At 46.9% G+C, this 26,852-nt stretch overlaps 1 protein-coding gene and 1 long non-coding RNA gene across 2 annotated transcripts in view; one reads left to right on the forward strand and one right to left on the reverse strand.

The window, feature by feature from the left end:
• LOC142587248 (uncharacterized) overlaps positions 1-23,401 on the forward strand; it is a 39,814-nt gene extending 16,413 nt beyond the window's left edge. The window contains exons 3-4 of the long non-coding RNA XR_012829412.1: positions 3,787-3,969; positions 23,150-23,401. This is a non-coding gene — a long non-coding RNA (uncharacterized LOC142587248). The remainder of the gene's footprint in view (positions 1-3,786; positions 3,970-23,149) is intronic.
• Positions 23,402-25,311: 1,910 nt separating this feature from the next.
• Positions 25,312-26,169, reverse strand: LOC142588924 (uncharacterized). The gene has a single exon (XM_075700735.1). The coding sequence runs from the start codon at positions 26,167-26,169 to the stop codon at positions 25,312-25,314; it is 858 nt and encodes a 285-aa protein (XP_075556850.1).
• Positions 26,170-26,852: the final 683 nt, after the last annotated feature.

A 26,852-nucleotide genomic window follows, 5' to 3' on the forward strand; every position in this document is an offset into this window, starting at 1 on the left:
GATTACCCGCAGGATGCCTTGAACCTTCACCACCCATTACGTCCCATGGTCGTTCCGGACCTTGCACCTGACCAAGCAGCCGCCCTATATCGCCTTTTGCTTTCCTTTCGTGACATATTTGACACTGAAAATCGACCACTTGGTCAGACGTCCCTTGTTAAGCATCGGATAAATACTGGTGATGCTGTTCCTATTCACCGCCGACCGTATTACGTGTCCACGGCAGAGCGGCATGTTATTCAGCAGGAAGTAAACAAGATGCTCACAAGAGGCATTTTTGAGCCCTCGTCGAGATGGCCTCTACCCTACACATTGACTTACAACTCGGGACGCCACCACCAGGACGCAGATTGGCTCTCTCACTACCCAATCGAAGACGCAACCTCTACGTCTGGTACTGACACCGACGCCTTTGTTCTTACTATTTTTCCACTGCTCCATGTTGCCGACGAGCAGCGCCGTGACCCGTCCTTTCGTGTCATCGTTGACCGCCTGGAATCGTCACTTGCCGACAGTTCCCTTCGCTTATTCGCACTTCAAGATGGCGTACTCTACCGCCACAACGTTCACCCCGATGGCCCTGCATACTCCTTGTAATCCTTAAACACCTTCGCTCGGCTGTTCTCGACGAACTTCACGACCTGCCCACTGTCGGTCACCTGGGTGTGTCACGTACCTACGGCCACGCTCGGCCAACGCTTCTTTTGGCCAGTGCTTGTTCTCTCGGTTCGAAGACACGTAGCTGCGTGTGAGATATGCCAGCGACGTAAGACACAATCGACGCTTTCTGCTGGGTACCTCCAACCACTCGACAATCCCGCGGAACCATTCTTTCGGGTTGGTTTGGTCTTACTGGGCCCTTTTCCTATTTCTACTTCTGGAAGCAGGTGGATCGCTGTAGCCACGGATTACGCCACGCGTTACGCCATAACCCGAGCGCTTCCTACAAGCTGCGCCACAGATGTCGCCGAGTTTCTTCTACGTGACGTGATTTTATTACAAACTTCTCACAGACCATGGCCGGATATTCCTATCAAAAGTTATCGCGGACATCCTGCAGTCCTGTGCCACTAGGCACAAGCTATTCACGTCGTACCATCCGCAAACAAATGGCCTCGCGGAGCGTCTCAATCGCACTCTCACAGACATGCTCGCGAAATATGTCTCTTCCGACCACACTGACTGGGACCTCGCGTTTGTCACATTTGCTTATAATTCCTCGCGCCACGACACAGCCGGTTATTCCCAATTTTTCCTTCTGTTCGGCCGAGAACCATCACTGCGGCTCCACACAACCATCTGTGTTGACGCGGCACCGACCAGTGAATATGCACTTGACGCCATCGCCCGCTGTCCCCACGCAGGGGCAATTGCCCGTGACCGCCTTCTGAAATCCCAAGAGAATAAAAGGCGTTTGTACGACCGGCGACATCGAGAACTGCGTTTCCCGCCTGGTTCTTTGGTGCTTCTATGGTCTCCCTCGCGTCCGGTCGGCCTTTCAGAAAACCTGCTGACTCGTTACACAGGCCCATACCGAGTGCTTCGTGCAGTGACTCCCGTGACCTACGAGATCTCCCCCTGACGCCCCATCTGCTTCCGATTCCAGTGATATAGTGCACGTTACACGACTGAAGCAGTATCACCCTCCCAGTGGTGACATTGAAACGCTCCGGAACGCCGCTTCTACCGCCGGGGGATTATGCTACAGGCGTGTGATATTTGATTGTTTGAACGAGGCATGTGGGCGCCATCACTCGAAAAAAGAGGAGGAAGAACGAACTGGGCTCGCGCTGTGAATCTAACCCGTCAGCGCTCCAACGGCTGTTGTAAATATAACCTGTGAATAGTTCCTGGTCTTACTGATTCGTCCTTCGCGTAACAATACATAAAAACTTGCATGATGAAAGTGATGAAGAGCTCTTAAATAAATAGCCGTAAGCTTGCTTGAGATTTATTCGCATATGTTATTTATTTATTTGTTTATTTATTTATTTATTTATTTATTTATTTATTTATTTATGCTGCGGTCATGTTTCCAGGACCTTAGCAGAGTGCATACAAAGTGAAATTGAAAAATCTAAGTATAAAATACAGCGGTGCATAACATAGGTCACATCGCGATGTGCAAAGGCAAGCAGTTACTGAACCACACGAAGTAAATCACTCGCTACATAAACATAGATGCGACTTAAATAATGACAGTGAGCTTTGGGCTACAACGTCATCAGTAAGATTATTCCATTCAACAATAGTTCTAGGAAAAAAAGGAAAATTTGAAGCAATTCTTTTTAGTAGTTAACGGTGTGATTGTCTGTGAGTGTCGATGACGTGTAGCATAACCAGTAGAAAAAGTGGTAAAGCGTGACGTATCAATGTTGTGGTGCCCTTTTACGGTTAAAGGTATGTCGTCATAATGCTTCCCGAAGGCAGACTGAATGAAATATAGAAGCTTACAATGAACAGAAATAAAACACGATATTTTATTATTGTTCACAGTAAAATGTTCCCGTCCGTATAAAATAGAGAAATGACCAGATGCTATTTCAGAGCAAAAAGTTGCCTTATAGCATTGCCAATCTAAATGGCTGTTAAGAAAAAAAAATGGAGACAAACATATGGTTCAGAGCGCTCAAGTGGACATTGATAAATGAGAAAATAATGGTGTTGCTCGTTCACGTCAAGTCTTTATGCGTGTTAATGGGCCATTCATTCGCAATAAAACAATCAGGCATCTTCGCAAGTACTAAGTGTGCTTTTTCTTCTATATCCTCGATGTTCTTTTCTGTGAGTAATAAAACTGTCATCGGCATACTACAGTAAATTTGAAAGCATAAATATATGGGGCAAGTCATTGACATGAATTGTACTTATGGGAAAGAGCCAAATATAGATCCCCGGGGCACTCGTGCTCGAATACACTGAGGGGATGAGGTTATCAGGTTTATGGCAACCACTTTTTTGCGTGTGCTAATATAACTACGAAGAAGTTCAAGTAGGTTTGCTGCGAAACCCATAACTGATTAACTTATCAAGTAGAATAGAATTGAGAGTATCAAAACGTTTATAAATCGCGAAATATGTCTACAAGTTGGTTGTTATGAAGGGCATTCTTTATTGCTTCTGATAACGTATAAGCTGCAGTGAACGTTGATCATGTAGGTAAGAAAACATACACAAGCATGGCGTTGTGGTCTTTCTCGAAAACAATGCTAGGAATGAATACCCCCTACAAAATGATCGACCTTTGGAAGCAGGGGCATTTCTAATTCTGGTATAATTCTTGAAATTGCCAAGAAAGTAGGTAAGGAGTTTTAATTAATTCAACCCCCAATAATAGTTGATAGATGAATCCGGAAGTCGACCAATAGAAAGGAGGAGTTACGAAAATGTCGTCAGGAAGTATGTAAATTTTTCCGCTAGACAACCTATATATCTTCAGTGGCACATCATGGTTTGTGAGAGTAGCGTTGTGATCAGCGGTGAAGGCATGACATGATTTCTCGGCGAATCGTTCTCTCTATAGTGAACAGTGAATAACCAGAGGTTGTTCTCTCGCGGAAAGGCAACCTTCCTATATCACTGATGCTGATGATTTCGCACAATTTCAGGTTCCATTGGCATTGCCTGTGGCATATAGTGAACAATTAACTAGAGTCGGTGTCAGTATTATCGTAAAGCTGCGTTTTCCAGATTTCACTACTCACTTTTAATACTAGGATGGGTTTCTGACGCGTTGTGAAGTTGCTAGTGTTAAGCACATGCTTCGATCTAATTTCGTCTTTCTAGTGTCACCATTCTGCGGAGATCCATATCAGGATTTACAAAGCGGCGGATGTTATGGGCACCCGGATGAAAAGCGGTACATGTATGACCCCAGTAAGAAAAAATGTAAACTGATTCGCTGGAGCCCATGCGACACAGCTATTACTGTTTTTATACGTCTTGCGAGCTGCCTGGAAACGTGCGCACGTAAGTAAAAGCAAGCGCATAATTTGTAAAACGAAGCACTGTTTGCCGCTTCCCCCACTTTACGTGTGCTGTCTGGTGTCTTTCATCATGTATCACATCGGGGCAGGGGTAATAACGGCTTACGAAGTGCCCCGACTAAGACTATCCATGTTGCCCATGTGGCAGTATCGGCTCGAGAGATGGCTTAATTCACTTCAGTACCAATTTTACAGTAAGGCATACGATTTCTGTCCACCTTCTCTCCCCGACTCCTCCCCTCCTTTGCGTTTGCTGACTGCGGACTAGCACGATGGGTTCTCCGTGAGGTAGTGAAAACCAAGGTGACCCGTAGCCCCCCAGAGGATTATGCACCGAGTGCCGGCGCATCCTCTAATGGAACCAGAACGGTCACAAAACCTGCAGTTGGTACAGAAGAACCGGAGGCGTGGAAGCAACGTTGAAGGGGGCAGAAATGTTGCCATGCGCAGCGAATTGCAATTTGGATCGAGAAAACATGCTGACCCTTATACAGGAAGTACAAGAGCGTCGATGCGCTAATAGATGTGGCTTGGTACGCTAGCGCACAATTGCTCATGAAGATGGAGCCGAAGGCGTGGACGCAGTGATAACACAGCAAGGCAACAAGACCATCCCATACATTCACGAGCATTCCTCCCCTCAGCCCTTCACCTCGATGCGAGGAAGTAGATGGCTGCACCACCACTTTACAGCAGTGATCACTGCTCTTCGTGGACACTGCACGATAATTCTCGAGATGCTTACCCTCGTATTCTCATGTGATTCTCGATGACATGGAGCTTTCCCTCCACTCCCCGAGTCGAGCGCAGTGCCGCCACTCGAGTGAAAATGACGCTACTTTTGTCACGAAACGCTGTCGACTGTGAGTGAACCACAGTGGCTACTTCTGTCGAGGGGTGGCGCTGCCAGCCACTGCCTTGTGGCTGATATCCAATAGAAATGTGGGTAGAGATTGACGAGCAGTTAAATACAGAACAAATAGAGGTGTGCGCGGTTATACAGAAACGCACCTTAGAGACTCACAAGAGCCGACAGTGAATGTCAATTATGTCCCGGAAGGATACAACAGAACTAAATTGCAAAGAACGGGAGGAGGAGTCGCAATGCTGATTCATCAGGGAGCCAAATGAAAACAGTAAATTGAAAATGTCACGAGCATCCTTGGTTATCTGGTACAATGAATGAACAGAAAATTTGGCTGGGCGTAACGTATTTGTGGACCGATATTAATTGCTGAGAAAAGGATCAAGAGATAGTGGAATGCATAAGTGCTGATATTAAGTGTATCGGGAATGATGCCGAAATTATTCAATTAGGTGACATGAATGCCAAAATACAGCACCTAGATGGCTATACCGACTACAACGGGAAGTCGATGCTAGATCATTGTGAGCAATATAACCTCGTCACTGTGAATACAGGGCGTAAGTGTGAATGGCACATCACGTGGGAAGTGGGAAACCGGCAGTCAACCATTGATTACTGTCTGATGACAGAAGGAATTCCTGATAAGTTGAAAGAACTAGTCATTGACGAGGAAGGGTATAGCAGCATGGGGAGCGACCATAAACGCATCATTTGAATATGGGATATGCATTTGCGGAAGAGAGCAAGGAGTGCCAAATGGCCTGTCTAAATTTGAACACAAAAGAAATTAATAACTACACAAGAGTCGAGGAAGAGCTTGGAAAATGGCCAAGCAAAGAGTGGGAATATAGTGAGCTTCTAAGTGTAATAACGACGGAAAAACAGAAAGAGAAGCAACGTGTTCGTTGGAAAGGAAAAAGAAACAGAAAAGCTGGTGGAACACGGAGATACAAGAAGCGATAGCCGAACGACAGAAAGCATCCCGACAGCACAGGCAGGCAAAAAAAATAAAGCGCAGTTGCCGCAGAATGAAGTAGAAAGAAAATGAGAAATATAACAGGAGAAAAAAATCTATGGTTCAAATACTGGTGAAAACAAAGATAAAAGGTAAAAGCAAACGTTGGTTGTCAGAAATACGTGAGAAAAAAAAGGCCACACCTAGAATACATTGTAACCACATAATATTATTAGGCAGGAAGTCTGGAACAATACAAGACATTTTAGACGAAGGTGGAAACAAAGTGGAAGCGGACGCGGCATTAAATTACGTCCGAAAACTAACAGCAGAATCTTTCCAAGCCAACGACGAGGTTGTAGTTGAGGAAAAAAGGCGCATGAAAGAGAACTAGATATAAAATGAGCTGGTGCTGACAAATTTCATCTGGAAGAAAGCCGAAGAGAAGAAAGTGTAATGGTTCCAGGACTTACATTTAGAAATGCGGTTACTAACTGAAACGTCGCCAGGCAGTCGTCTGGCGACAACTTCAGACACAATCATCCCCAAGTCTGGTGCGATTGCGGCAAATTTTCCCCGCGTAATACCCAAGTGCTCTTTGCAAATTATGTCAGGAAACTCGAGCGTCGCTCTCACCCATGTGTGAGTGTCGTGTTACATCAGCTACAATGGCAGTAGCTCCGCAGGCCCTTGTGTCGAAGTGGGCCGCTGCTCTGCGCAGCTCCAACCTCAAGACGTAAGAGTGGGCTGTCCAGCATGCCTGAGAGGCGGCGACGAAGCCAGGCCTCGAAGTCCACTCATGGGAGACCTAAGCCCGGGTCGTCAAACTTTTCAGGATTTAAAATAAAGTTGTTTCCATCCATCCATGCTCGAAATAAGGGGTACAATCAGGACTTGATGGCAACCGAAGGTCAGTGGGACGCGTTGCATTAGGCGATCACGGGAAGACTACAAATGAAGCTGGGCAGGGTGATATGGTTGGACAGGTTTTGAAGTGAGGGAAATTTGAGGCAATGATCTATTGTCGGTATCAATTCTGCATTCGTAGTCGAGCCTGTGATCCCTTCGTCTATGGCTGCCTGTGTAAGCTTCCCAGTGTACCAACTTCAGTACCACTTTTTTGAGCGACGTCCCAAAATGAAGGGCAAACATTAGGATGGGGTAGTGATCACTACCTCGAGTCTCGAAATCTGTACACCATCTGCGCGTAGCGGCAACTTGACTTGATGCAAATGTGACGTCAATGCAGCTAACAGTCTTCGTATTTTTCAGGTATGCTATGCTGCCATCGTTCAAGAATTCCATATTATATCTTGCAAGAAGCTTCGCCAGCTTAGCAACTCGAGCACATTTATGTGAACTGCCCCAGATCTCGTAACGGCGCTGGCCGGCATATGGGCGAGTAGACGGGGAAAAGGAGCTCGCATAAGGCGACGTCCAGGAGTTGCGGCAGTGGTGAGCGACGTGGCCGATGCGGTGGCAACGGAAGCAAATGGGCTAGTCGTCCGGAGTTCTCCACTCGGCAGGGTTGCGGTATCTGGGATGGGAATACAGATCGCCGTGAGGCGGAGCATTTGGCACCGGTAGGGCGTCAGGTCGGGAGACGGAGCAGGCAGCAGGAAAACCTTGGTTTGCAAATTCTTGCCGTACAACTGCCTCAATGAGAGAGATCGCCGGGGCTGGTTGGTGAATAGTGGGTTCAAGTGGGCGTGAATTGAACGGCGCAGGACTTGTAGCCTCGAGTTCGCGGCGAACAATGCGTGCGACGTGCTCATTAAAAGGTGGTGAAGCGGTAAGATCAACGCAAGACGACGTCGCAGCCGTGTTAGGGAGACGGGAGAACTGTCGAATGACGCGGCGGCTTTTGGCGAGCTCAAAGCTGCGGCATTCCTTGACAATGACGTCAATGGTGGACACATTGTTGAAGACCAACAAGTTGGAGGCGTCGTCCGCGATCACTTTGATTACGTGGCCGACTTTGTCAGCCTCAGCCATTTTCTCGTCGACTTTCCGGCAAAGAGCGAGCACGTCTTGTGTGTCCGAGACATACGATTCAGTAGAAGACTGAACTCGGGTAGCAAGCTCTTTTCTAAGAGCCAGCTGCAGACCGGTGGGATTTCCAAAGAGGTCGACGAGCTTGTCCTTGAAAGCATCACAGCTAGAGATCTCGCCCTCGTGTGTCCGGAAGCAGACACGAGGAGTTACGCCCAAGTAGAATAGGACATTCACTAGCATAATGGTAGGGTCCCAGTGGTCGTTTTGGCTAACACGCTCATACAGGTTGAGCCAGTCCTCAACTTCGACATTATCTTGGCCGGAGAATATGCCAGGATCGCGGAGATTGGTAACCGTAACCTACGTATTGTCGGGGTCGCAGGAGTAGAAGGAGACGAGGTGTTGTCATCGGGAGCCATGGCGGAAAGCAGTACGGTGCGGCCGCTGCGGAGCTCCGTGGCGAGGACGGGGAACGGCACCCTCCACCACAATGTTACGCGAAGGACGAGTCAGTAAGACGAGCAACTATTTACAGGTTATATTTGCAACACCGGTTGCAGCGCTGACCGGTTAGATTCAAAGCGCGAGCCCAGTTCGTTCTCTCTCCTCCTTTCCCGAGTGATGGCGCCCACGCGCCTCGTTCAACCAAAGAAATATCACACACGTCTAGCGAAATTGTTTCCAGTACAGTGGAGTAGCCATCAGTAATTTTTTCGTTACTGAGATTATAATAGGGAATGATAATTATCTAACAGGAAATACACTCGTAATCATCAAACTGTCGATGAGGCATTTGTAGGCACCCTCAAGTGACATATAAGTGCGAGGTTTCAGAGACGTGTTAATTGCATACAATTTTTGCGACTGATAAAGAAACCCAAAGATAAATTAAAAAAAATGAAAAATGCCTCGTGACTGTGCTCCCATCCGCATCCCTAAAGCATCGCCCTCAAAGAAGCGGATTGAAAGCAGCTGCTTTGCCGGTCGCAAACTTGAAGAGACAGCGCGTCACCTTGAATATCGTACGGAAGGAGCACCAATAGCAGGTTTGGCGGCTTCGCAGATATTCTGTCCTATCATTCCTACGCCACACTTATCCATCTCTCAAGGCGGCCTAATCACATTGATAACAAAAGCCCCTTGATAACGCGGCCGAAACGCCGCTCTGACGTATACACACTAAACGCGAGAAGCGATGGAATAGGCATAGAATGTTTCAAAATCCCAGCTCTGCTCGCACCGCATCCAAAGAGGGCGTGCACAGCTATATTTCCCACCCGAAACTTGCTTTGGGCCACCGCCAGATTAAAATGACGGTTTTATTTTTCAGTAGAATGTATACGTGCTGCGAAAACAGGTTCATGGCAAAAAATAAAAGCGAAATAAACTGACCGGAAAGCGACTCACGTGCACAGAAAAGGCACAATCGATGCGTTAAGAAAGTCAGTGTACCTTTTCTAAATGAGCCAAATTGGCAATCTGCAAAAAAAAAAATCATGCAGAATTATTTTTGAGATTTATCTGAATGATGCATAAGCATTTCGTAGTACTCATATGGTATTTCGTGGTACCATGCTAATGTGTTTGGTATAATTCCGAGAGAGACCGCGAAAGAACTGTGAAACAGCGAACCGCGGGTGCAACACCAATCTGTTAAAGGGACACTAAAGGCAATTAGTAAGTCAAGTCAAAGTGATAGATTAGGGCCCCAGAATATCGTAGGCGTCAATATTGTCACAAGCTGTCATGAACCACGCCTGCCGCGGAGACAACGAGAAGAAAGAAGAGAACGACGTTGGCCAAGCTGCCGCGAGACCGCTCTTCAACAACCGCGCCTATCAACCAGATTCATCTGGTTCTGCGTTAAACACCTCGTGTGTAACATTTGGTGGAGCTGTGCGGGGTAACTCCCACGACCTACAACGGAACCACCAGCACTAGAGCTACGCCGAAGCCGTCGCCTCGCCGGACTTTCGCCGTCGCGCTCAATCATGGCTACAGAGCAAAATACCCTCACCAGCAGTGCCTCGGCAAGCCCAGTCCCTATCCAGCACTACCGAGAGCCACGCATGTTCTCGGCGAAGGCAGAGGAAGATGTGGATGAGTGGCTAACCCATTACGAAAGGGTAAGCCAATACAATAACTGGAATGCTGCCAGTCAGCTTAGGAACGTTGTTTTCTTCTTGGCCGGCACGGCGCTGGTATGGTATGACAACCACGCGGACATGCTAACTACATGGACACGCTTCGTTGAGGAGATCAAAAAGTGTTTCGGTGACTCGGACGCAAAGAGGAAACGTGCGGAACTCACATTAGCCCAGAGAGCTCAGGTACCCGGCGAGACTTGCACTACCTATATCGAAGAAATTTTGAAGCTGTGCCGAACCGTGAACCCTCACATGACAGAGGAAGATAAAGTGGGACACGTGGTAAAAGGAATAGCGGAAGACGTGTACAACTTCCTCATTGGTAAAGAGAACTTGCACACTGTATCAGAACTGATACGGCACTGCCGTACGTTCGAGGCGCTGAAGACTCGCCGAATTACACCAAAGTTTGGACGGCTGGCCAATGTAACAACTGTAGCAAGTGTTGACACGAGTCCTCCGCTCCCAGACCTATCGTCCGCCATCCGCCAGATAGTCCGCGAGGAGCTACAGCGACATGACGAACAGGCACGTTGTGCGGCGCCACGTTACAGCTCCTCCGTTTCCCGAGACACTCTTTGGGAACCCCCTTCGGCTACTTGGAACCACTCGGTGAACGTCGCGGATCTTTACGGCTCCAGAGACGAACCGCATTACATTACGACCGAACCACCACGCAATGATTCGCCCCCTCAACGTTTTGATCCACGCCCACGCAACTTTCGTCCACGAAGACTCGCCGCTACCTACGACTTTCAAGGGGAAGAGCCTCGTTACCCTCAACCGATGTCTTCGGCAGAATACTTCAACCCGCATTCTGAAGTTCGCCCTTCGCCAGTGTGTTACTGCTGCGGCATGCCTGGCCATATAGCTAGGTACTGTAGCCGACGCCGAGCATCGAACTACGGATCGTCAGCGCCGACTATGCGGTCTAGCGGTCGTACACTGCGCACTCAGTGGCCAGGAGACTCCACTTCAGGAAGCCACTTTCGAGAGGACCGATGCAGCGCCCAGGAGACCTACCTTGGAGAAGAAAGAACCCGGAACCGCTACCGCTCCCCTGCCTCCGACCGTACTCTGACGCCACCACCAGCCTTCCGAGCCTCCCGATCACCATCCCCTCGGCCGCGATTCACGTCACCATCGCCTCGGCGCCGTTTCGTGTCGCCCCCGCCGGGAAACTAGCCAGCGCGGCCGATGGAGGTGAGGTCGCTGGAAAATGTGTGCTGCCGACTCAACTGCCTCCAACTATTTTCATGCTAAAGAATAAGGTTCATGTACTGATTGATGGGGTCTCTACAATGGCTTTAGTCGACACGGGAGCAACTGTCTCGGTCATGAGTGTGGGGTTTAAAGGCCTTCTGGGACGCAAGGTTATGTTTCGTTGGGACCAGTGCACAAGTTTCCGTGGAGTCAGTGGTGAATCATTATACCCGGTTGGTGTGTGTAACGTGGATGTGTCATTGGGTGGGAAAGTTTTTAATGCAGAGTTTACTGTTCTTCCTCGCTCCTCGCATGACGTGATTCTGGGGATTGACTTTTTGCAATTGTGTGGTGCGAATGTTGACTGCCGGACGGGAGAACTCAGTGTCGACACCAGTGTTTCACCTGTGCTTTTTGAAGGTGAAGCTTGCCCGGAGAGTATGCTGTGCGTGTCTGAGGATACAGTTGTGCCCGCCTTATCCGCGATGCGTGTTGCCGTCGCCTGTTCATCTCCGGCTCCTATCTCGTTCGACGCTGCAGTGGAACCTGTACATCGGAACTGCCTCAAGAAAAACGTGTTAGTTCCGCACTGCGTAGTCTCAGTGACCAATGGATGTGCGGGGCTGTGGGCGCTAAACTGTTCCACTGAAGCGGCAGTGCTACCTCAAGGCCTAAAGATTGCCACGTTTCAGGAAGACTCGCCCGTATCGGTGGCAGTACTTACAGAGCTCCCCGATGGAGGAGCAACCAGTGTCTCTAGCCCCGGGAGCTCGAAGATACTTTCCATGATTGACAAGTCACTCAGCGATCACGAGCGTCGACTTTTGATGGCCCTGCTTACGAAACATACCTCGGTATTCGACTTTGCGCAGCGCGATGGCCCGCCATCAATTCCTGCGTCCAGAACTCGTCACCGCATCAACACAGGAGCCGCCCAGCCAATCCGACAAAAACCCTATCGTGTATCTCCGTCAGAACGCAAGCTAATCAGCGATCAGGTCCAAGAAATGCTATGCAAAGGCGTCATTCGAGAATCATCTAGTCCTTGGGCAGCACCCGTGATATTGGTGAAGAAGAAAGACGGTACGTGGCGGTTCTGTGTTGATTACCGTCGCCTAAACGCCGTCACTAAGAAAGATGTATATCCGCTCCCACGAATTGACGACGCCATCGACTGTCTCTTTGCGGCATCTTACTTTTCCTCAATCGATTTACGGTCAGGTTACTGGCAAATTCCTATACACAAGGACGACAGAGAAAAGACAGCATTTGTAACACCCGACGGACTATTCGAGTTTAACGTGATGCCTTTCGGGTTGTGTAACGCACCTGCAACGTTCGAAAGGTTCATGGACACGATATTACGCGGCTTAAAATGGGAAGTTTGCATGTGCTACTTAGACGACGTTGTGATCTTCGGGCGAACGTTTAGTGAGCACAACAAACGTTTGGATTTGGTCTTGAACTGCTTGGAGAAAGCGGGCCTTGTGCTCAATTCAAAAAAATGCCGTTTTGGGGAACGACAAACTCTTGTGCTAGGCCATCTCGTCGCTAAAGAAGGCATCCGACCAGATCCACAAAAGACTGCGGCCGTAGAAGCATTTAGAGTACCCAACTCTGTCAAGCAGTTAAGAAGTTTCTTGGGCTTGTGCTCCTATTTTCGCCGATTCATTCCCCGGTTTGCTGACATGGCTCATCCCCTTACACGCCTTCTCCAAAAAGGCGTTCCCTTTGAGTGGACTGCAGATTGCGACTCATCGTTTCGCCAGCTCAAGTTCCTGTTGACATCCCAACCAATTCTTCGGCACTTTGATCCTTCATCACCAACTGAAATTCACACCGATGCCAGCGGCGTAGGCATCGGCGCTGTGCTAGTTCAGCGTGTTGACGACAGTGAGCACGTGATCTCTTACGCTAGCCGGTCCTTGAGCCGCTCCGAGCGCAACTACACAGTCACCGAACAAGAGTGTCTGGCGGTCATCTTCGCCGTGCAACGGTTTCGTTCGTATCTCTATGGGCACCCCTTCACTGTGATAACAGATCATCATTCGCTATGCTGGCTTGTGAATCTGCGGGATCCCTCAGGACGACTAGCGCGCTGGGCCCTCCGTCTACAGGAATACGATTTCGTTATTTGCTACAAAAGTGGCCGGCGACATGCTGACGCTGATTGTCTCTCTCGGATGCCACTTCAAACAACTGAATGTGATGCGGACAATTTTGATGAATACATCGCTTTTGTGTCCCCGGAATTTCCGGATATGGGTACCGTCATATCCGAGCAGCACAAGGACGAGAGCTTACAACCGCTCTTCGCGGCAGCACAGGAGTCACCTGCAGGCAGTCGCTTTCGCCTACGTGATGGCGGCGCGCTGTATAAGAAGAGCTACTCGACCACCGGTGCACGCTACCTTTTAGTTGTCCCCAAGAACCTTCGCCACCAAGTATTACACGCCATGCACGATGACCCAACTTCCGGTCATCTTGGTTCCACACGTACACTCTACCGGGCTCAAGAACGTTTTTACTGGCCTAAGATGCGGAAAGACATCGAACGGTACGTCGCCAGCTGCTCTCAATGCCAGCGCTACAAGCGTCCGCCACAAGCGCCACATGACCTGCTTCAACCAGTTCCCCCTTCTAGCGTCCCCTTTGAGCAAGTTGGTATAGATCTTCTGGGCCCTTTCCCGCGATCCTCCAAGGGTAATCGTTGGGTTATCGTTTGCGTAGATCACCTTACCCGCTATTGTGAGACCGCCGCATTGCCATCGGCCACAGCTACAGAAGTTTCTATCTTCTTGCTGGCTAACGTTATACTCCGACATGGACCTCCTCGCATAGTAATCAGCGATCGTGGGCGACAGTTTACCGCGGACGTGGTTGAAGAAACCCTTCGTCTGTGTTCATGTAGCTTCCGCCATTCTACGCCCTACCATCCACAAACTAATGGTCTGGTCGAGCGCACAAACAGAACGCTTGCCAACATGCTATCCATGTACGTCGATTCAGCACACAAGAATTGGGACAGTATCTTGCCTTTCATTACCTATGCCTTCAATACCGCGAGACACGAGACCACTGGTTACTCACCATTTTTCCTTCTGTATGCTCGTCCGCCGCGCTACACCCTCGACACCATATTTCCCTACTTCGCTCATGACAACGAATCAATTGATGAGATCCTATGTCGAGCAGAAGAAGCGCGACGCCTCGCTAGGCTACGCACCCTAGCATCGCAGGACCGGTCCAAGATCCGCTATGACGGGCGTCACCGCCACGTTTCCTTCGATCCTGGGGACCTTGTGTGGCTCTGGACGCCGTTGCGGAAGCGTGGCTTGTGCCAGAAGTTTCTCGCCCACTACGTCGGCCCTTACGTTATTCTGGAGCGCCTCAGCGAAGTGAACTACCGCATTGCACGTCTCACGAGCAGTGGACGACGCTCGGCCAAGGCTGAAGTGACGCACGTCGCGCGTCTGAGGCGTTACAACGCACGAGATGACTGACTCGCCCGGCGGGCTTCGTCTGCCAGCGGGGAAATGTCACAAGCTGTCATGAACCACGCCTGCCGCGGAGACAACGAGAAGAAAGAAGAGAACGACGTTGGCCAAGCTGCCGCGAGACCGCTCTTCAACAACCGCGCCTATCAACCAGATTCATCTGGTTCTGCGTTAAACACCTCGTGTGTAACAATATTATCGTGAACAGATCCTTAGTAATCGAGAGATTGAGGTAAATGCAGGACAGGATCAGCGACTCCCTCGGGACATTCAAGTACTCGTCTGATGACGAAGGCACTCCTCATTTATACTCTTTCGCTAGTTCTCAACCATTAAGTATAAGAATATCATTGTATAGCATTATATGAAGAAAGAAAACACTATTTGCCAGTTCTAGATAATTTTTTTTCTTCAGAGAATGCATTGGCATTAGTCTAAACAACGATGCGGGCGGTCGAAAAGTTTCGTTTTCGCTCGACTCTGCGCAGCCCGTGCTTTCGCGTTTCAATGTAGTTTCGTTATCGCGTAGTGCTGCACTAGTTTTGCTGCCTCGCAATACTCGCGCAAACTGGAACTAGGAGAAAATTCCACTTCCATGTCATGTCGCGGGAATACCCGAACTGTCCACGATACTTGACCAAAAGCAGCTGCAGCGGCGAATGCACCACTCTGTCTTTGCTCGGTTTCTGCACGGCCGCGCGTTTGCATTTTGTGAAAAAATCCTTACCGCCTTCTGTTGGGCGCCGTTTTACTCACCGATGGCAGTAAAGGGCGATATCGGGGTATGCGACGCCACCACTCCCCAGTTGGGTGGTGGAAGATTTGCATAGCGATAAAGGAATTCGGACCATTCAGGTGCAATTTTCTCGTAAACTAAATTCTTTCTTGGCACGAAACAAGCGTTGCGATGTTTCGGGAACTGTACTTAAACAGTGCACGTCGACTAGTATTTGCCTTTACTGCCTCTTTAAATGAGGCCTGCACGAGACGATGCAGAAGTGGCGAGTGTAGGCAATGTTCACAGGTTATTTTATAGATAGCCGCAGTGTATGTGGACGTGGAATGAAATGACTCGGGAGATGCAGGAAATGAAGGACATATATGGAAAAATTCATTAGGTACACTGAACCATTATGAACCGTGATCAACCGTGCTCCAGCGGCGGCTACGTCTGTCGCGGCGGCGCGTCCCGCACCTTGAAAGCGATTTGCGAAAGCGGCACAGTTCGGCATGTGCTGAGCGCTCCGGGAGGGCTGTGTTCTCGCCGATTCGTCGGCCCCGAAGCGAGACGCAGCATGCAGGTGAATTCTATCGCTACTCCGGGCGCTATTTTGAAAGGCATCGTCTAATGGGATGGATTGAGGGAAGGTCTTTCCGTTAGGTAACGATAGAAATGCTTAAGCATTTAAAAACATCAGATTTCAATGTGCCCGTATTATCTATGAGTTCGTAACCACCATTGAATACCAGCTGTTGCCTAGAGGACATGTTCGAGTAGGTCTCCTGCAGCTACGCAGTACTAAGTCCGCTTTATCATATCTTCTGTGGCTTGATGACCGACGCTAGAATTCTACGGCAGAAAGCCATTATCATTGCCTTGAGTTCATCTGACATCCGTCTAGATCATGTAAACAAGATCTTTCTCATAACCACAAAGAAAGAAATTGTGTGCAGAGATGTCAGGTGACCTAGCTGGCCAGTTTACAGGTTCGCGTCTTCCAATGTACTGATCATGAAACAAATTGGAGGACGCTTGAGCTTCGCCTTGAAGAGTGGAACACGATAGCGTTATCGCACCCTGTTCGCACCGCGCACTCATTCGCTCGGCATGCTCGTGAGTCGGCCCCAATGCGCTCAAACGAGACGAAGGGGAGAAGCGGGCGACTGGGGCGCCATCTGCCGGGACAGCGCCGTACATTGCGAGGAGGGGGTCTTCTTTGTTTCCCGCAAGATGGCTCTGCGTGTGCGCCAAGCGCAGAAGAAATGTTTACACTGACGTTGTCAATTAACTCTTGTGTGATAGGGTTTGTGGCAAAAAGTAAACGAAAAAAAACCATCCGTGCAATTCGTCTACGTTAACACAACATATATCACAGCTTGTTTCCAACAAACACCCAACGCGACGGGTTACTTCAGCGGGGGCGCGGCAGATAAACTCGCTCGATCACGATGTTTTTCTTTATTTCCTTTATTTAGATCTGGCGAACTCAGAGGGAGCTTGTTCGAGGGCGCTGCTTTATGATGCGGCTGGGAGTGCAGTAACGCGGTGTTCTTCATATTTCGCAGGGTTTATTTATCAGTCGGACGAAGTTAGGGGAAAATTAGTACGTCGCTGCAAATACCGTGATTATATCTACCTTGACTGTGCCTACAAATGCCTCATTAACACTTTGGTAATTAGGAGAGTACGTCTCCAGTTAGATAATTAATTATATTTACCTATTCAAATCTCCGCAATGGAAAATTGCTGGCTGCTACTCCCCTTAACTGGAATCAATATGCACTAGCTTTTCTTCGAGCAACGCGATCGCTTATTTTTTACACCTGGGTGCTTGATAGTTAATTGGGACACCCTGCATATATTTATGACCTCTGCGTGGAAGTGACGCTGTTTCGTTCCCTAATAAATGTAGTAAATTATTATAACAGTTTTCTTTCGTGACTCGTTAGCATTGATTACTGGAAAGAGATGCAATACTGAGACACATATGATTCCTGTGCACCTCACGCGCCGTTTATAAAAGACTGCCGAAGGGGTCATTTAAGTCTGCAGGTTTTTCTCACGGTCAAAAAAGCACGCAAAGGAATTTGAAGCAAGGTAAACACGAAGCAGCGTATTCATTCTCTAGGCATAAGCTATCCATTCCTTTAGAATTTTTTAAATTGGCTACCACCTTCTCCTTCAAAAATATTGTAAACCTTATCATGTGTGTATACTTAAATATATTGTGTATGTGCATGGTGTTTCAAGCGAAAATATAAAAGAACGTTGAAGTGACAAAATACAGATGAGTCAGCCACCGCTATGCTTCTAATGCGCGTGTCCTCCTATTAGGATTTGCAAAAATAAAGCGAAAGTATGAATTAAAAGCTGTGCATGTCCGCACCAAGAATGATGCATTAAGCGTTTAGCCCCAATAAAATTTTGAGTGAGAAGGTCGAGGGAAGTCCAAAGGAACGTCAAATTGCCTGGGTGATAAAACTCTGGTAATGACATTACGTGCGTGCGTGTGTGTGTGTGTGTGCGCGCGTGTGCGCGTGTATGTGTGTGTCTGTGTCTGTGCATGTGCGTGTGCGTGCGTGTTTGTGTGTGTGTGTGTGTGTGTGTGTGTCCTCCGGAAACATCCGGAGGGGGCTCGGGCCCCGAAGCCTGCCACGCCTCCCCCCCCCCCCCCCCGTAGTCGGCGCCCATGATGTCATTACTTATTTTGTTTTCTATGTAAACACTGTTTATCGGCGCAAGGGCCACGGATGGGCAAAGAACGCCTACGCAATCACCCGTGAATGTGTATAGTAAACGTATAAGGGGTTCCAGCAAGTACGGACGCGAGCACAAGTAAGAATAAACGGACAGGTCAACGCTGGACTTGCAATTGAACTTCTTTGGGAATAGATTCCACAAATCTCCACCACGCATGCGTAAACACCCAAGAACAATAACAAGATTCATAGTCTAATATCAACAAAAGATATACACGTACACAAAAGCCAAGTCACACCCCCTCCCGACAAGGACAACAACACTTGAATTAACATGATAAATTTAAAAATAGAAGCTCTTTATCATTGATATGGACCGAAGGTTCGCCCACACATGTATGCGCACTCATCATTTTGATGTGGAACGGTTCGCTTATTTCTATTTCCAGTTTACTGCGCTCATCTCCCCACAATCGACGCACTATCATAAGCTGGTAGGCAATCGTGCTTTTTGCAATGCAATGGCAAGTTCCCTCCTGTACCTGTAGGTAGCAAATAGCGATGCTAACACATGCGGTCATTAATGCAACGACCTCTCTGGCCAATACAGGACAGTGCGCATGAGAGAGGTATGTGATAAACGACACTTTTAGTGAAAAAAGTGGTGTGCTTTTTCCAAAGTCACTAGTCGCATCTTTCTTCTCTCCTGTGACGCTTTTGCATAACCTAACCAGTTTGTTCGGCGCCAAAAACACGAGTGTGACGCCATTCCTAGTGGCTACCCTCTGAAGATTATGAGACAAGCCATGCAAATACGGCATCACTACGACCCTTTTTCTCTTTGAAGATTCATTCTCGTAGGCAGTTTCCAGGGGTTTCCTTTTTGTCAACTTTTTAAACACGGATTCAGCACAGCCAACAAAAGTGAGGCCAGGTACCTTGCCGACCTTAACCTCGCCTTCTGGGCTTCAAACCTCGCCTGCAATGAGTGGATGCAACTCTTGTTAAGAGCATTCGTCAAACACAAGAAAACTATGCCACGTTTTATTAATGTGAAGTGGGACGATTCGTACGGGAGGAGCAATTTTTTCGATCTAGGACAATAACGCCAACACACAGGACTCTCACTTATAAATTTAATTTCCAAATCAAGAAATCTGATCAAGTTTACTTTGCAAAGTTCGAACGTGAACCTGAGGAGGAAATTGCACTATATTTGCTTTTGGCATGCTCGGAGCTTGACATATCCAGTTGTTGCAGTTATTTTATAGCTCAGAGAAAACACGTAGTATCGTTTTTCGCTCTTTTACGCTGTGCGTTGGGATGAGACTTATCTTCGAGCATTCTTACATAATACTTGTAAGGCACTTGGTTGGGTTGAGTTTTGACGTGAAAACTAATTTTAATACGCTACGCTACTCTGAAACTCGGAGAGTTTCAGGAAATGGGGCTGAGCGCCAGTACCTCAATAATATTTACAAGCGCGCACAAGTGTCTACCTCATTCGTGGCACTATCAACCATCATATTTCCGGGAACATCAACAATGATCAGAAAAAGAAAAAAAAAGATTCTGCAGAGGTACTTAAGACTGCTTACGTATGGGAATGCGAAAGCATTATATGGGGCTTTGGTGAAATGTTTCTTTCTGCGCGTTCCTTGTCCGCGCTAAGCTTTCGCCTGCGTGTTAACTGCGCCTCGGTAAGCCCAAATGAGAACGCGTCAAGCGTCTCAACGCAGTCGCTTGCCCGCCAGAAGTTCGTAACACGAATTGCCACTCAGCGACATTTAATTGGACATTAATGCACGTCACGTGCCCAACGGCATACGATCTAGGCCACACGTTTGGTCAGCCAGATGGGTGCGATGTGATGTGCGCAATGACGCGCGCAATATAGGCACACATTTTATTTTATTTATTATTACCTCAAAGGCCCCAGTGTGGGGTATTACATGAGGGATGGGTGACCACTTCAGTGGAATATGGACTCAATGGCAGCCTTGAAATGATGTGGATTGGAGTGGTGCACGGCGTCGGCGGGAAGGTCATTCCAGTCCCGGGCAGTCTTCACAAAGAAAGAATGTAGGTGCGCAGTGGTCCGGGCAGGCGGAGGATACACAGATTTTTCATGACATAATCGGCAAGACTGGCGGTGTGCTGGAATGATGGCTGGAGTACTAGGAGCAGAATGATAAAATTTGTGATAAAGGCACAGTCTGAAAACATGACGCCTTATATCTAGATTGGAAAATCCTGCTTTTAGTTTTAGCTGAGAGACACTAGTGTGGTAAGAATAATCAGAATAAATATAGCGAGCTGCACGATTCTGAACTGCTTCTAGAGTGTTAGAAAGGGTGGTTTGGTGCGGGTCCCAAACAGAGCATGCGTATTCTAGCTTAGGTCTGACAAAAGTTAGATAAGTTAGTATCTTTAGGGATGGTGGTACGAAGCGCAAGTTGCGGCGGAAGTAACCAAGCGTGCGATTGGCTTCGTTAGTGATGTTCGTAATATGAGGGGACCAAGAAAGGTTATTTGAGAGTGTAAGGCCTAGGTACTTGCATGACTCCACTGATGATATTTCCGAGTTGTAGAGAACGTACTTAGGAGTATGGTGAATCTTCCGTCGATGAAAAGGTATTAGTAAGGTCTTTGTAGTGTTCAGTGACATTAGCCACATTTAACCAACCACAACCACGGAGCTGCTATGGCGTCGGGGAAGTGTGCTCTTATCGCAGCCAGGAGGCCTGGGTTCCACTGCCACCAAGGCCAAAATTTACCAAACATCCTCTTCAAAGTCGTTAATATACTCTGTTTACAGGAACCTCTTTGAGAAATTTGACGTCAATTCGAGCATTACATGGTTTTACTCTTTGCCGTCTGCCATTTTTGGTACCATCATTCGGTCACGTCGCCGACTACAAAGTAGGATTTTCGTGTAATAGGGCACACAATGTTTTCACATTAATACTCGCAGAACTGCGCCGCCATCGCAAAATCTGGGTTTTAGTTTGATGAAGATTCGACATTATATTCGGGAACTGAGCTGCAAGGAAACTAGGACGAAGAAAGCCTGGAGAGACCGTAGGTAAAGCAAAGCGGTTTAGGAATATGTCAACAACAAGTGGTAAATACATTTATTTTTTGATGATTGTCCACTGTTAGCATAAAAAACTGCGAGCTAATGAGGTTTAAATGCAGATAAATCCACACAAGTCAATTTGCTAATTAAGAAAAAGGCTTACTCAAGTGTGTGCGCGCATTTAGGAGGATAAAAGAAAATGGGGGTTTAGCGCCCTCGAAATTGCACAGTCGCTTATGAGGCATGCGGTAGTTTTGAGGCTTCGATTCGTTTCCAGCATCTGGTATACATCGAAGAGCACCTGCTAATCTAAAATGGGTGTCAGACTTAGCACTTTCGATTGTGATCGAGCCCGATCGGCATCGATCCCAATAGGAAGCGCCCGTTTGACACTCATATATAAGTACAAGAGCGTTCACAAAATTTGTTGCTGGGCTGGTTGGTTCATTCTTAACAACTGAATAGTGGTAAGCGCAGCTCCAAGGTGGAACAAAAGAAAGACACAGAAGCGAGGACAAGCGCTAGCCACTGCATCATACCATGAGGGATCTGTAGCTAACGAAGCTTCCTTTCAATTTCCTTTGCATTGTAGGCCCTGTCCCTGTGAGCCAATTCTTTCCGGTATTCTAATTGTAGGCAGGAGTGGCAATGCTTTGGCCAGAGAAATCACGGAGGCATATCATATTAGAAAGAAAAAGAGCGCCTGTATTAGCGATACGCCGAAAGTTATGCGTAGCAAGGAAAATCAGTTTTTAGAAATGCTGATGTAATCTGTACGCGTCTTGATATGTCGATGCATTGGTTGACTTGATGGGCAGTGCGCTTGCGGGATTTTGGCCTGCTGTGTATTTAAGTAGGTAAAGTGCTCGCGATAAAATTTAGTTGCAAATTGGTGCTTGTCCTGTGCTTCTAGGTTTTTCTTTTGCGCCGTCTTGGAACTGCGCTTACCAGTATTCAGTGGTTAATTACGAGGGCGTCGAACCGCCGCGTAGGCGACACGTCCGGTCTTGATGCAACTATTGTCTAGGCACTGCGCAAGCGCCGTCTGGTTAAAGTGAGCAAACAAGTTGGTCAAAAGAGCGTACTTACTGCCACAATAAAAAAAGTGATTGGAAAACACTTCGCACAGGAGGAGTTAGGTTCTTTGTGTGGTGTGCGCCATATACTCGTTCTTTCTAAGTGGCCAGGGGGGGGGGGGGAGGGTGAGGTGCTTAGTTTAGCCAACTGCTATGCTCATAACGAATTTGCGTAGCTACGAAGAGAGGAGGTGCAAACACGAAAGTAAAAGGGATTTTCCACATTCTTGTCCTTCTGTCTTCCTGTCAGTGCTTCGAATAACTTCAAAGTGAGCAGCGTTTAAAAAGCCCGAGTCACCATATTGATGCAGCTGTACAAATGAAATGAAGTGTTCAATATATTGTTTTTTCATTGTCTGCTTAACACGCTCACCGCACCAGTATGAAACCTTTACATGGCCCGTCTTTTCTCAAGGGGTTCACGCAGAGGCTGACGTCTAAATTTCTCAACGCATCAGGAGTTCGCTATCCTTTTCATTCTTCCGTACATTGTAACACATGGAATATAAAAATTGAGGTAACGAATACTGCTCTGATATAAGGTGCATGAGCTTGCCCTCTAGGTCGCTGTGGTGTTAAATACCACGAAACGGAAAGGAATATTTAAGTTATCTTTTTTGCGAGCATGCGATAAGTAATTTAATTTCCGTTATTTTAGTTGCCTTGCATTTAATTGGAGTATGTTGGCACAGCCTGTTTGTAAACAAAGGAAAAAGGAAATCATATGCACTTGAGGAAGGGAAGTGCGTGCGACAGGACCGGAATAGAAGTGTTCAGTTTCTCGTGTTAACCAATCAGTTACAAGTGCCGTTGATTAGTGTTGCTGTAGCGCTGAACGATGCTAAAGTTATTTTCATGTGACGTGCGTACGTAAAGGTTATTGAGATGTTGAAGTATGTGCATTTAAACATTTTTTTTTGCAGCGAACTCAACGTGCATAAAATCACCGGCAAATGTATCTGAGGAAACTAGCGGATCATATCCTTACTATTTTGATAGTCAAGAGGGCGCTTGCTACTCACAAAAAGGAAAATATGATGACTCTAAAAAAGACCAGAACCATTTTAGGAACATGACAGACTGTACACAAGCTTGTTCTCCTGATTAGGAATGATCATATGTATTGTTCTTTTCTTACCTTGTATGCATTCGCTAAAAATAAACTTGAATCTGGAAATGTCTTCTCTTTGTCCTATATTTTTTGACGCTTTTCTTAAGGGTTATGCGCAGTCGGTCGCATAATTTTGATTCGGACGTACAATAGTAAAATTGCCTGCCTACGCCTTTGTAACATGTCTTATCCTTTCTTGCTTCCGGATAGGCATGTTTATCAGACCGGCCCACAGCTTCGCCAGAACCGGCTATGTGAACTTGTCTACCCACCACGGGCTTGTGCAAGCCAACAGCGATCATATTTTATTTTCGCACTGCGTGGAACTTGAGGCTTTTCCCCGTTTTCATCACCATTACAACTGACTTTGCGGCTTCTTTCAAAGACTTTCTTGCCCATTCAGAATAATGATCATATAGTTGAGCTTGGACACCGCTCATCATTCATGCAATGCCCCCACATAGGGACATTCTTTTTCACTTCAGTTTCACGTTATTTAAGCTCTTGGCTGATGAGACGCTGCGGACGCCTGGCGGGCCGTCTTCCCCCTCTGTTCGCAACAATTTCAAAACGAAGAATCACAAAAATAATGTTCAAACAGGGTCTCTCATTGCGCAATGATTTGAACAAATGTGCCTTCAAGAATCTTGAAAGGACTCTCTCGATGTTAAATTTCAGAAGTAACGCGAAAATATTATATTCATATGAAGATAGTAACCTAACTTGAACATTTTAAGTTGGTTTGCAACAAACGCGATATATAGGCAACGTAATGAACATTGAAAAAAATCAAATCATAACGATCTGTTCTATATGAACACATCTAAAAACGAAGTAAAATAACAACATAAATTTAAGTGCATGATAACCGCAATAATAACAGAATACAGCAGTAAATTTTATAATTTTTACAAAAGGGCCAAAATACACAAAGATGGTCAGAGTGTAACGTGAGGAAGTATAATATACATTCTAAAACATGTGACAATAATAAATAAGTAAATCAAAAATCCCCTGGAAATTGGTAGAAAGAAATGAAGATATTGTGAGACAAGGTTTAGGCCGCCTGTCTCTTCTTTATTCTCCCGAGTGAGAGCCCCACCAGAGGCCCCAAAATGGTGATGATGAGTATGTACAGATAAGAATATGAAGCGTATGAATAACACTCACACTAATTTCCCCATGCACGCAAGCGGCCAGCCAGGCCGCGACTTTGCCAGGAGAAGAACCCCGAATTAATCGTTTGCGACGAGAAACGTAAACCATCTCCGCACCATGATAACGATTGTCCGAAGAAACGCATACGGGAGTAACGCGATGGTTCGCGGGGGATGTTTGTTCATTACTAATGTAGGGTCCAAGGAAGCGGGATTCAAACTTCTCACACAAACCGGGTGTACTAATGGGTGTCCAAAGCAGCACTTCCTCTCCAGAACGAAAAGAGGCGTCGCGACGAGAGATGTAACGTTGCTTGCGATCTAGCTGACTGACTTCTGTGTTGAAGCGAGCATGTTGACGGCATTCCTCAGGTCTCGCCCAGTTGAAAAACACAACAGGAAATTTCACTCTGTCGTATTTTGGGACGTTGTTTCTGTAGTTATGTTGTCTGTAGTACTGTAGTACTGTTGTCTGTAGTGTGACGTCCTGTAGTAGAGAGTTCTGTAGTTATTGATTAATAGTTAATTAAAAATTGACAGAGACCTCCTGAAGGCTATGTAAATTTGTTAGTACAAAAAATATAAAAGTAAAAAAAGCTAAAAAAAACTTCCCCGCCGAGGATTCGAACTTGCGACCTCACGATCCCGAGCCTGACATCTTACCACTGCACCACTCCTTTTTTTCTTTTATGGTATTTATTACAGTAGCAACAGCCCGATATTCACCAGTTGTGCATAGTCGGAGAATGGAGAGCGCAGTGATAGTCCCTCAGAGAAAAGGCATCGTTCATACTGTGGGTAGAAATGTGGTTTCAATTTAGAAGGGTGGTAAGGATAGGCACCTCACCAAAATGGGGTACCAGTCCGGCTGGGTATCAAGTCCATCATAAACCTGCTTTAGGTGTAGGGTCATTTGGATGAAATTCACCCTTGTAGGTACAACCGTTTCGGCGTTTCGGTCCATCATTCGCGTTTTCCACAAACTGTGCATTCCAATGAGAAAAAACATATCGAAAGGTGCACTATTATCAGCGGTCGGCAGCAGGTATCGCACAGTATGAGCGTCGATGTCAAAGTCTTTTTTTAAAGTCCGTTGTAGGACATCCCAAAATAGTATGGCGTCGGTGCAGCTAATAAAACAATGTTCAATCGTCTCTGGCACGTCACAAAGGCGACAGTTAACAGAAGAGACAAAGATACCCTTTTTCTGCAGCCATGTTTTAACCGGTATTGTTTCACTATGAAGTTCATAAAAGAATGTTTTGCAGCAAGGGGATATATACATTTTACGAACTCGCTTTAGAACATCGTGACCTGGCCATTGAATGTATAGTGATTGGTAAAACGGAGGCGGAAAAAGCATGGACAATAGATCGTTGTATAACGTTTTACGCGACACAGAGTACAAGTATTCAGTGGAAAACCGAACTGTCAGGAAACGAACCGCCAAGTAAACTTCTTGCATGAACCCCCACAAGCATAAACGTGAAGAAAAATTCGAAGAATAGATTAAGTCGGGTAACGCACTAACAAGTGTGACTTGCATGAATGACCGAAGTATAGGATGCGATGTATCGCGAAAAAAGAAGAAACGAGACACTATTTGCCGCACATAAAGATGTACGAAACCCAGCCTACCTTCACTAACGGGCCTGAAAATATTGTCTCGCCTCATGGGCTCAAAAGTTGAAGACCATACGAAGGTTGCAAAGATTCGGTGAAAGCATTGGATGTAGAGCCTGGCACAATGTATAACTTGCAATACATAGTAAATTTTTGATGCCAAGAACTTATTTCAGGCCTCGGCTTTCCCAAAAATAGAAAGTCGATGTGGAACGAATGTCTGGGCGTAACTTTGCAGGGCCGAAACTTGTTCTTTCCAATGGTGTGCGCTTAATCTCTATGCGTCTAGCGGCACGCCGAGATACTTTGGCGGGACACCGATCCAATTAACGCTGCAAACTGTTCTGGTGTATAGCACCATGAGCCAAACCATAAGCCTAAGCTTTTTGCGCAGTTCATTCGTGCTCCTGATACGCTGCCAAATTCCTCTATTGTTGATACTACCTTTTCAACACTGGACTTATCCGTGCAGAAGAACGCTAAATCATCTGCATAAGCTAAGACTTTTACTTCATTACCGAGTATATTGAAGCCATGGATGTAACTCGACTGAATTACGCTTAAGCATAGCGGTTCCAGATAAAGGACGAATAGTAATGGGGACATAGGGCATCCTTGTTTTACCGAAGAGCAAATGGAAACGGGTTTAGAGAGTTGGCCATTATTAACTAAACGAGTAGTACAACACGTATAGCAAAGCTTAACGCCTTTAAGCACAATGGAGCCAACATAGGC

This window comes from Dermacentor variabilis, chromosome 7, assembly GCF_050947875.1.
Source record: "Dermacentor variabilis isolate Ectoservices chromosome 7, ASM5094787v1, whole genome shotgun sequence".
Lineage (NCBI taxonomy): Eukaryota > Metazoa > Arthropoda > Arachnida > Ixodida > Ixodidae > Dermacentor > Dermacentor variabilis.

Coding starts and splice junctions, on each gene's coding strand:
- LOC142588924 (XM_075700735.1), bottom strand. CDS start 26,169: ATGAGGCGAGACAATATTTTCAGGCCCGTTAGTGAAGGTAGGCTGGGT.